This window comes from Hipposideros armiger, unplaced genomic scaffold, assembly GCF_001890085.2.
Source record: "Hipposideros armiger isolate ML-2016 unplaced genomic scaffold, ASM189008v1 scaffold_433, whole genome shotgun sequence".
NCBI classification, from domain to species: domain Eukaryota; kingdom Metazoa; phylum Chordata; class Mammalia; order Chiroptera; family Hipposideridae; genus Hipposideros; species Hipposideros armiger.
Window position 1 is genome coordinate 424,385 of NW_017731783.1, and position 11,517 is coordinate 435,901.

Consider the following 11,517-nt stretch of genomic DNA (forward strand, 5'->3'; position numbering starts at 1 on the left):
GCTGAGCTGCCAACAGGTGGCAGGATGGCTCAGCTGGTGAGAGCATGTGCTCCTAACAACAAGACTGCCTGTTCGATGGTGGGCTATGCCTGCCGGCAACTAAGACTGAACTCGGCACCTTGAGCTGAGCTGCAGCCCAGATGGCTCAGTGGATAGAGCACACACTCTTAACAACAAGGCTGCTGGTTCGACTCCTGCATGGAATGGTAGCTACACCCACCTGCAACTAAGATTGTAACACAGCACCTTGAACTTAAAGGCCATTAGCTACCAACGGGCAGCCAGATGGCGACTGGTGTCCTCCACAACTCAGATAGAACAACAACTTGACTGATCTCCCTCCTCAATTCCCCAGCACTGTTCCCCTTCCCCGATTCCCCAATTAAAACAAAAAACAAAACACAAGGTTGTGACTCATACCTCTTGGCATAGTTGACTGACCAAAAGAATGCCAAGTCCATTTAGGTATGTTCTTAGTTGATTGTCAATGACTACTATTTCCAGGGTGATCTATGTATAAAATATCTTTGTGTATGATAGACTTAAAAGGTTTTGAAATTACTGGCAAAATAACAGCAAATGATAATCTTACTCACATTCGACTTGTTCCGTTAAATTATAACCATTTTTGTGAATACCTCTGAAAGTATTCTGAAGATAAAGATTTTCTTGTCTAGGCCTGAGTGGAAAAAAAAGTCAATTATGACAGTGCTATGCTAGACCTGGTTCATACCAGTTTGCAAGAGTCAATTATTAACATTTTCAGGAATTTTGTGAGCCCATTATTAAACACAGCCCTTTTTACAAATTAAATTATTTTAACTTATAGTTAATGAAATTATATTTTATTTAAGGTGATAAATACCTAACATTCTTTCCTTCCTAATCATTTGACTACATTTTACTACCCATACTCTTGAGGCTGTTTACATCTACTGTACTTGTATAGTGAAATGCTACATAATGGTGCTGCTACTGCCCAGTTATGTTCAGTGACATCAAGCTGGTAGCTTGAAATAGGCCATGGTGGGAGCATTTACAAAGTTGTGTTGCGGGAACCCAGACAAAGAGACAAGGCATGGGAAGCAACTTTTATAATGCCGGCACTGGCTCAGCGGATTCACATCCAGAGGCTGAGCCCCCACTCAGGTGGGATTTGGGGTTATACACCCTGAGGTTTCCAGGTTCCTTATTAGGACATGTGGCCATTGTGCCAGTTCCTGACTGGCTCTCAGGTGAGGTAGGAATTTGAAAAGGTTAAACGCGGAAGTCTTGCTGACCATACAGTTCAGGAATGTCTTTGTCCGAAGCCCGCGCAAAATCCTTGGTGACCACATGGTCTGGGAAGGTCTTTGTCTAGGGCCCATTGCCACAGTTGAAGTTGAAAGAGTTTTAATGTAATAAAAATAATTTATATGGAAGTGAAAAATAGTTTAACAGTAGATCGCGTAAAAAATGTAATGATAATAAATTTACTGCGAAAAGAGCAGATTTGGAAACAATTCAATGCATGATTTTATCAAATGATGGTAGATTTGCTGGCTGTGGATACAAATGTTTGGCCAAAATCACCCAAAGCATTCCGTGAGAATCAATTGGCTATATGGAACTTGCAAAAAAAGGTACTATATATTCTATTATTATTTGTAGATTGTGTTCTATATATCATTAATATCAGTACAATTTATAATAAATATACATATATATGCATACTTTTCCCCCTGGAGAGTCCCTTGTTAAACATTGAGCAGACACTACTGGTTCTGCAGGAAACATGAAATTCAACAGATAACGTAAAAATAGCTTTTGGGGAAAGTTATAAGGGAGAACAAGTTTGTCTCTTTGTGAATATAATCTGTTAAAATCAGAGTGTGTTCCTGCTGATACCAATTTGGTTTGCCAGTTTTGTTTCCATTTCAATTTGAAACTCCTCCAGCTTGAAAGAGAACTAGAATGTCAACCAAATGAAACTGTAGATATTTTTGCTCAGCCTAAAGTATCATGACTATCACATAAAGTTTGGGGAATATGCTTTATTTAAAACTATAACTTACAAGAAAGTACTTTTCTCATCACGTCATTGAACCAGGTCTAATTTATCTTAGTTTAGTATTTTCACCTTTAAATTCACCAAAAATGCACATGAATATCCAGTCAAGGGTAATGTCCACTTGCTTCATGAACAATTTATCATGCTCAAATAGCCTTTTCACTGTATGACCTGCAGGGAGCAGGAACGCTGAACACATCAGACCAGAAAATAGCCTGTGGCCCAACCACTCCAGAGGAGGAAATTGCCAGATCACACCATGTTTTTTAACCACCTGTTTTATGTTTCAACAGAAACCCTTTTAACAACATGTATCAAATGACCTCTATACAGAGTAATAAATAGGAAGTAGTACTAGACACTGGTGTCCTATTGTGTGAAGTTTTATCAATCCATTTATTATCCAGCTTAATTTATATATAGAAATAGTCATTCAGACAGACTTGGCCTTTGTTTTATCCAAAAACATGTCAGATCCCTTACTTAGTGAAAAACTCTCCCAAATGATTTTCATGGGGAATGAAGACACCCATCAGGTCTAAACAAGGGCTGAAAATTAGTTTTGGGGTTGTTTTTTTTTAAAGATTTTATTGGGGGATTTGGGGGAGGGAATAGTGCTGGGGAATCGGGGAAGGGGAACAGACAAGTTGCTGTCCTTTTGTTCTTCAGTCTAGTCGTGGAGGACATCGCTTCACTGGCCCATGTTGGTATTATCATTGCGCTCTTCCCAGCTGAGGCAGACCGGTCACCGGCCACTGGACGGCCACTCATGGCAGCTCTTGGCAGCTCACACCAGTTGCCAGCCACTCGGTAGCTTTACAGCAGACCACTGAAGACTCACTGCAGCCTACGCTGTCACCGGCGACTCTCAGCCTCCCAGCTCCAAGTCGAGCCGTTGTTCACCATCTTAGCTGTAGAGGGCAGTGTCACTGGCCCTCATGTGGGATCCAAACTGGGGCCCTGCTGCTCAGAGCTCGCACTCCCAAGCCAACCCAACTCTTAACCCATGAGCCACTTGGCCGGCCTAGTTTTTAAAGTTGATATTTGTTTAGCTAAATTCTCAAAATGCCAGCAAAAATATCCAGATCTGAAGCATGTGTTTGTTATGAGAAGACTGGAAAAGGTAATCTGGGTACATTATATAACCGCCACTTTTTGTTTTTATTCAAGGTGTCATAAAACTGAGTTCTGCAGTTGAAGGTACGTTTTACAACCACAAAATCAGTAATGTTTTGCTTAAAGGTTGCATAACATGGCTTTGAGCTAGAAAGCTTCTGTGGCAGTGGTGTTTGATGCCATGCTCTAATTGCCAGCTATCACTGTTCCATCTGTGTTTCTCCTCATTCTGGTCATTTTATGCCACAAGTCTCTCAGCCCTCCATAAGTGGTATTAACTTACGCCCGAGAGGGCAGCATTGATGAGTGATCATGTCTGTTTCTATTTTCTAATGTGGTTGCCTCAGATCCAGTGCTTTATAGAGCTCCCCTTACTCTCCAACAGCCTTATCTGAGGCTGGACATTGAGCCTTGTCAGGAACCTTGCCCCCCATTTTTTCAGCAGGACCTCCTCTAGAGTGCTTTGGTCCCTTGTCCCAACAGAGCAGACATGTTTGCCCAAAACATATGTAGGCATAGAGTCACTAAGGCTTCCTTAATGAGAAAATTAAGTGGCTAAGGCATTTGTCAGTCTCAAACACAGGTTCTTCCTTGGCAATGCGACCCACCACCCAGGAGGCATCGAGAGAACCAGGTTCCCTTAGTGTTTTCCAGATCATCCATATAGGGCAAGTGGCAGTCCACTTTCATTGTGCATTCAAGAAGCTGAGAAGAAAAGGGAGAGGGATTTAAAGAAAGAATCAGTGAGGGAGAGAAAACATAGCAGCACTTTGCTGAGTAATTCCCAACAATATTAAAAATACCTCATTGTTTGAAATGATTAATTGGTTATTGGTATAAAGTTGACCTCATAGGAGCATACAGTCCAAAAGTAGAGGATGTGTAATTTTCTCTTTTTGTGGGTTTCTGTTTGTTTTGGTGTGTGTGTATTCTCATCTATTGGGAGTTTGTCAGTCATGCTTCGGAGGTTTCTTCACCCCTTCTTAATCAGGGGAGGCTCCTTGGAAGAGGTGGTGGGGTTTAAGGTGAGTCTTCACATTTAAAGGGAGATGTGGCTTGATAAATGGGCAATGCATGGAGGTGGGGAGTGGAAAAATGCAAGGGAGATTTGAGTGAAGAGACCATCTGCTTGACTCAAGCAAAGGGATTGGGAGGGCTGGAGTTTGAAGGCTGGGATATGAGAGAGGAGCTCAGTAATGTACCCACAGAACTAGCAAATCCAAAGAGGGGGACCCTGTGCCTTACGTAGATTTAGTACAGTCACATTTTACAAAACAAAGTTGAAAAGACAATATTTCTGACTTTCATGACAGAAGAAAGTATACTGCTCCTCTAAAGTAATGAAGGGACCAGGAGAAGGTGCAGGTAGTGGTGTTTCCAGGGTGAGAGAAGCAAAATGATGTTGCCTAAAGAAGCAAAGGAGGGCACAGTGCATGTGTCAGGCCTCTGCCAAGCTTAGCAGAAATTCACTTTCCCCGTGCTTGGTAACATTCAATTTTATGAGAGGATATCCAAACCTCTCCCTACCTCACAAAACACAGGAGAAATGGCAACCAAAGCAAGCAAGACCATGAGAAAGACCTTGTCTGCAGAAACTCCCATGGCAAGTGGGTGCTGAGTTTCAGTTATTTATCTGTAGAATTCCACCCTCAGCCGTTTTGATGTTGTATCAAGAGGTGGCTTTGAAGTCAGAGTTTTACATTGCTCGCTTGGCTTAAACACAGTATTCCATTTGCAACAGAAGGATAGAAAAACAAAATAATTTTTTTAAACAGCCAAAATGCCAAGAGAACAGTAGATAATGTAAAAACGATTTTTCTGCTAGCACTATTGTTCTGTTCGTCCTTTCGCTAGTAATTACTGTTACTACCAGGTAGCATGGCCTATCTGAACCCCCCTCCCCCCATCCCCCACACCAAACAGGTATATGTTCTCCAGGGAAAGATGAGAGTGAGGAATAATGATGGCAGAAAGCAAACTTCCAGCGGCTTTTTGGGCAGCCACCTCATCACCTCCTCCGAGTCCCTCTGGGGGCCACAGGAAGGTCTCTGGAGTGGCCATGGGTGCCAGAGGTCAGACCCACTTCAACTGCTGTTTGAGAACCTTTTTTGGCAGCTGAGGACAGTAGAAGAAGCTTGAAGGCTTGGGAGCATGCTCTGTTGTTACTGTGTTGGAACATGTGTGTGCAGGGGCTACCTAGTGCGCAGTTGCTGGATGGTGTGTGTGTGTGTGTGTGCTCAATGCATGCATTCTTCGTGCATCTGGAATGTGAGATTTTTGACAAGCATGCTCAGTGGAATGTGTTTTGGATACTATTTCTTGTTTCAGAATCAAACCTCAGATGGTAGTCCTTGTGAATGCTTAGCTAATTCCTATACTTGCTATTTTCCATCTGTGGAATGTACACAAGGCAGCTTCATACAGTTTATCATGTCAAGGAATATGCAAATCCGTGGAGGGGATCCACTACCCGAAATGAAACCTATTTCTTTTTTTTAAAAAAATGACTCTGTTCTGTATTACCCTAGAACTCTGAAAATAGCATTAATACTTTAGGTAGGTTATCTTTTCTGTTCCTTTTAAGGAAAAACAATTGTCAAAGTCATAAGAGAAAGTCAACAAAGATTCCATTTGCTACATCCTACCAAGTATTTTTGTCATGCAGTTTTGTTCCTTCTCTTTTTCTGAAGCAGGGGTGCCCCCTTCAGTATTTCGCAGCTTCATGTAAGCTTTTAAAATCAGCAGAAAGAAAAAAGCTGTGTCATAGTAATGGTAAGGTTAAAATGAATTGTCCTTTCACATTTTAAAGATTTAAAATTATACTTAAACAGAAACAAGCATCAATCAATGTTTTTATTATTTTATGATAAATTAATATTTGAACAGCAAAAAACTTGAGTTTAAAAGAAATAATTGCAAAGTTTTACTGCTAATGCTGATGAATTCTGGACTCTAATTTTAGATTGATAATCCTACGCTCTGAGAAAACTGGTAAGAGAGAAACATCCAGACAGCAAATTGGGGTAAAGGGAGATAGTTGGGGCAATGGCAAGGGAAGAAAAACCATTTATCGCAAGAATTCCATGATAGAATCTTCTAAATATTCCTCTTAAATGGGATTTTCCCTCTTGAAATTGGAGGAGGGCAGGGAGTGGAGGGGTGGGGAGAGCAGACACATATTTCCACAAGTAGAACCAGCACACCGAACTAATCAAGGAAAAAAAACACGAGAACAGAGGTCACGGAAGAGCTGAGTCATGCCTGATTAGAATTGCTCTGATGTTCCGAAGGCAGCTGTTTCTTGCCAGGGTGGGAGGGTCCAGCCCCAGCCTGAAGCTTTTTATCCAGCAGACAAGGTGTGTTCAGACATGTGGGGAGTGGGGAGCATTCTGGCAGGGAGGCTGCAAGTCCAGAAGGACAAGATGAGACAGGGAGGCTGATGACAGGCCCTTGCAACTGATAACCAGGGTGTATTCCATGATGAGATTTGCCTCAAAGGCAATTTGCTTATACTTTGTAGGTAGGTGAGATTCCAAAATACCAAAATGACATCAAATTCTTTTCAAAGCCTATATGAAGTAATTAAATTTGGCTTCTTTGGGAAAGTTCCATGTCTTTAAAAATGGGAATAGATGAGCCGCTATGAAAAAATTGAACAGACAAGATGATTCCCCAAGCCATCATCCACCACTTTTGATGGCCTCTTGGTAGGGAAACTGGGGGGTTTCAGTTAGCACTACAGGTGAAACTGGTAAATGTTAACAGTAAGCTGGTAAATGTCTCCCTGAACAGCTCTGATTGCATAAACAAAAGCATCCTTGGGCATATAGAGTTTTTGTTTTCCTTTTTTCTTTTTTGTCACTTCATTTTATTTAGATATTTCTTACGTGTCTTATTTGTCCACATTCCCCATCAGAGCGGGAGTCTTAGAACTGTTGTTACATCCAAAGTGGTGTTTTCACTTATGGGTCAGACTCATGGCCTCTGACCCATAAATGCAACAACTCCTCAAGTACAGGAAAAAAATAAGTAAAACTTGACACAATCTTTGTTACCATTTTCAAAACTCACGATACCCACAGTTTCATGTTTGTATTGCAAACCTGTAAAAATAGAATTGTTTTTCCATTATGAAGCTCTCATCTGACGTTACACATGTGTGGAGGACTGAGATACTATTTATTTTGTTTAAGAAACCCTATTTTCCATATCATGACATGGAATGTATCCCAAAATACTCCTGTCTTAATCTGTTTAGACTGCTATAACAAATTGCCATAGATGGGGTGGTTTAAACCACAGCGATTTATTTCTCCCAATTGTGGAGGCTGGAAGTCCAAGATCTAGTCACTGGCAGATTGAATGCCTAGTGAAGGCCCTCTTCTGGGTTGAAGATTGCTTACTTCTTGCTGTGTCCTCATATGGTGAAAGGTATGAGGGAGTTCTCCAGGGTCCCTTTTATAAGGGCACTAATCCCATTCATGAAGGCTCCACCCTCATGACCTATTGATTTCCCAAAAGCCCACTTCCAATACCATCTCACTTTGAAGGTTAAGGTTTCAACATGAATTTTGGGAAACACAAATATTCAGTCCATAGCAACCCTAAATGAACTTAACATTTAAAACATATTACAAATGTGTTGATGTCATTTCCTCCCTAGGCAAATTTTTTTCTTGTCATTGTGTCTTTCTACTTTTTGAGCAAAGCCCTACATTCAGTTGTCAAGTTAGACTGTGGTAAACCCAACAAAGAGATAGCTGATGGACCTATCTAGTAATAAATTTAGAATGAAGTTTCTACATTTTTATTACTGGAATCAAATCAAAATGTCTTTTTAGGCCTTCAAGTCAGATTGCTACAGAGGTAGGAAAGGGTTTCCTCCAGGGAAGAAATTAATGTCCTTTCCACCAAAGTGAAAGGTGGCAGCGTGTCAGGAATCTAAAAATGGAATATTGTAGAAACTGAAGGCAAGACTCAAGAAATTTGTTTCTGTAAAAAAAAGAATAAAAAAAGAAAAGAACTCCTGCTTAAAAATCTAAACCGGGAAGCTGGATCACTGAGCAAATAAATGTATTCTCTTCTCAAATGTATTTTGCAGAGACTTGTCATTATACTTCTGGTGAAATTTTCCTATTACATAGCAATATCTCTGGGAGGGATAAGCATTAAGTTGAGAATTTACCAAAGAGCTTCCTAAAAGGAGGACCCTCCTAAAATGGCAAAGATAAAGCCATGTGACTCAGCAACTGGAAGAAGATGAGTTAAGGAATGCCTAATTTGTGATCTTGCTTAGGATTACCTCAGATAGCATTAACCTTGAATAACTATGGCAGCATTTCAGAGCTCTCCCACATTCTTTCTCGTTTGTTTTTCTTTTTCCCTTTCCTCCCTTCCCTCTCCCTACTCCTCTACTCTAGTCAAGCTGCAGTCCTCTGTTTCTGCACAGTGCAATAGAAGGTGTGGAGCTGGAAGTGTTGGGGGGTGAGGGTGGGGGGTGTCCTTCAGGCAACAGACAGCTAACCACTAACTGGATGGGTTTGTTTGGCAAGTACCCACTATTGACCTTGGTGTCCTCACCAATAAAATGGGATCTATTTCTTAAGGCAGCTATAAGACTAAACAAGCTGATTTAACACAGTGAATGGAATACAGTAGGTGCTTAATAAGCTCTTGTTCTCTTCTGTACCTTTCCCTCTTCCTCTGCTGACTTCCCAAAACTCCCTGCAGCCCTCTCTCTTTCCAGTGTCCAAAGATCTAGCAAACAAATGATCATTCCAGTAGGATTACTTCATAGCACGCCGCTGAAAGTCACTTTCATTTAGGGCAAAGCTGGAGACAAACAACCAGCATAAACTCTTGCTTCTCTGCTTTGAGAGGAGCAGTGCCTCATAATAGGAATAGAATAGAGTCCTTGATCACCTCGCTGGGAGCCGTGACCCCTGTGGATCAGTGAGCAGCTGCCCAAGTGAACAGTGCCAGGGGCCAGGCCAATCACAGCCCCCAATTGGGGGCGTTCCCGTCAGATGAGAGCGTCCTCTTACTTTCTTTTCCAGCGCTGGGGGTGGGAGAAGAAAAGTTTTCAGGCTGATCCAATGCAGTGTTAGAAAAGATGGATTTTATCAACTTTAATAATGTTTTTTTACGAAGTAGTTTGTAAGTTCACAGTGTTCCTGAGCATACCATATGTCAACAATGATCAAGAATATGGAAGTTTTGAATAAAGAGAACTAAAGTGCCAGCAACCACAGCTATCCAGAGAGCACTCTTCTGTAAATCTTTGAACTTCAGTAGCCAAAAACTAGTAGTTTGTGCTGAGTAAGCAGCTTGAACACCTAGCAACAAACTAGCATAACCCAGATGACAATTTGCGCCCAAAGCACCATAACTTACCCTTCACTACCATTCCTGAGGCAGGAAATAGAAATGTATAAATCAAAGGCAAGCTGTAAAAGACAATCTGCCAGTTTTAGTCACCGATTAATTTTCTTTTTCTTTGTTCATTTTTTGTTGTTTATAAGAATGTAAGTTTCAATGTCCATGTGTTTGTTTTTATTATTTTTTAGCAATCTACTGGAAGTATTCATTTTAAACAAAGATCTTAGTTTAAAAGAATAATCAACCTTTTAAGCTGCCTAAGAGGGCAGCTTTTAAGGACAGTGGTCTAATTAGCAGTCTTCAAGGCCCATTCAATAGTGATATCAAAGCCACTTCTAGTATTTCAATCCCAAATTGAAAAAATGGCCTTTACATTTCAATCTAAAATTATAGTCTGACCTTACTGTTAATTTTGGAACACACTGTAATTTAGACAACTGCTGGAATCACTTACTGCTGTGGTTTGGAGTGAACCTGGAAATCACACCCTCTTAAATTATACGTCACATCCATTAAAATTAACTGAAAAGTCAACTTGATGTTGATCATCGGTGTATTTGATATTCAACTTAGATGCTTACATATCTAAATATTGCCACAGCTGTACATACAGTGGTTTTATTGAAGACATTAATGTGTTAATTTGGAAGACCATACATTATGACTTTGGTTTCACTGAAAAAAAAAAGCCAAAGCATTTTTACAATAATATATCAGTGAAATGCAAAAATTAGATGTCAGTCCCAAAACTTTGTGGATCTGAAATGTTTTGGAGACATGTGTGAATTTTCAGGTTATTTTCTAGTTTTAACCAGCATGTATTCTTGGGTATAGCTCTGTTGAATATAGCGCTCGTTGAACATAGGCCTATTAGAAGATACAGAGGCAAGTTAAATTTCGTTTTAAGTCTTCTGTATCTCATTGCTGATTTTTTAGATGGCTTCCTCAAATATAACTCCTAACACTGAGTTTGAAACATACTCTATTGGAAGAAAGTTTGGAGTAGTAGAAAGAGTAATCCTAGGTTCAAACTTTGTAGCCACAACTGCTTGGCTGTGATGTTATATGAAGCAAGTTAGTCCCTCTGAACCACACTTTCCTCATCTGTAAAATGGAGTTCAAGCTATTTAGCACTCCAGAATAATTAAGAAGCTTAAGTAAAATGAGATCATGTTGAAGCACCTAGTAAAATATTTGGCACATGGGCAATGAATATATTTTAGATGTTTGATCATATCATTTCGTTGTTTTTATTTTTATTATATTGGCTCAAAAACTGAATTATCAAATTTGTTGTTTTTATTTTTATCATAATGGATCAAAAACCGAATTATCAAAATCGATGTTACTCCTCTTGTTTGATGTTATGTCATAAGTTTTTAAGAGTAATGATCATGTGCCTGAGTAATATGAATTTGTTTTTTACTTAATTGAATATAATTTTATTACATATAACATAATGGAAATCTAACCAAGGAGACCAATACAATTAAAATTACATGTTACTTAAGAAAAGTGATCAGAATGTCTCCAAATATTCTTTTTTTTTAAAATATTTTTATTGAGGAATTGGGGGATGGGAACAGCGCTGGGGAATTGGGGGAAGGGGAACAGACAAGTTGCTGTCCTTTTGTCCCTCAGTCTAGTTGTGGAGGATGTTGCTTCACTGGACCAAGTTGGCACCATCATTGCGCTCTTCCCGGGCGAGGCAGATCAGTCGCCAGCTTCTGGATGGCTGCTCACAGCGGCTGCTGGCCGCTCACACTGGCTGCTGGCTACACACGGTAGCCCAAGGCAACCCACTGCAGCAGTGCTTACAGCCTACACCATCGCTGTCGCCGGCGACTCACGGCAGCCCAGCTCCAGGTTGAGCCATCATTGTTCAGCATCTTAGCTGTGGAGGGCAGTGTCACTGGCCCTCATATGTGGGATCCGAACCGGGGCCCTCTGGTGTCCCAAGCCAGCTCTTAACC

The 11,517-nt window shown here is 40.6% G+C and overlaps 1 protein-coding gene across 12 annotated transcripts in view; it reads left to right on the forward strand.

Moving 5' to 3' along the window:
* Positions 1–11,517, forward strand: part of DLGAP1 (DLG associated protein 1) — a 336,066-nt gene that overhangs the window by 222,114 nt on the left and 102,435 nt on the right. For 7 of the 12 annotated variants that reach the window (XM_019665109.1, XM_019665111.1, XM_019665115.1 and 4 more), the window contains one exon: positions 3,221–3,250. The exons of the other annotated variants lie outside the window; for them this stretch is intronic. In XM_019665109.1, the coding sequence (XP_019520654.1) occupies positions 3,221–3,250 (30 nt within the window). The remainder of the gene's footprint in view (positions 1–3,220; positions 3,251–11,517) is intronic. 12 annotated transcript variants of the gene reach the window in all.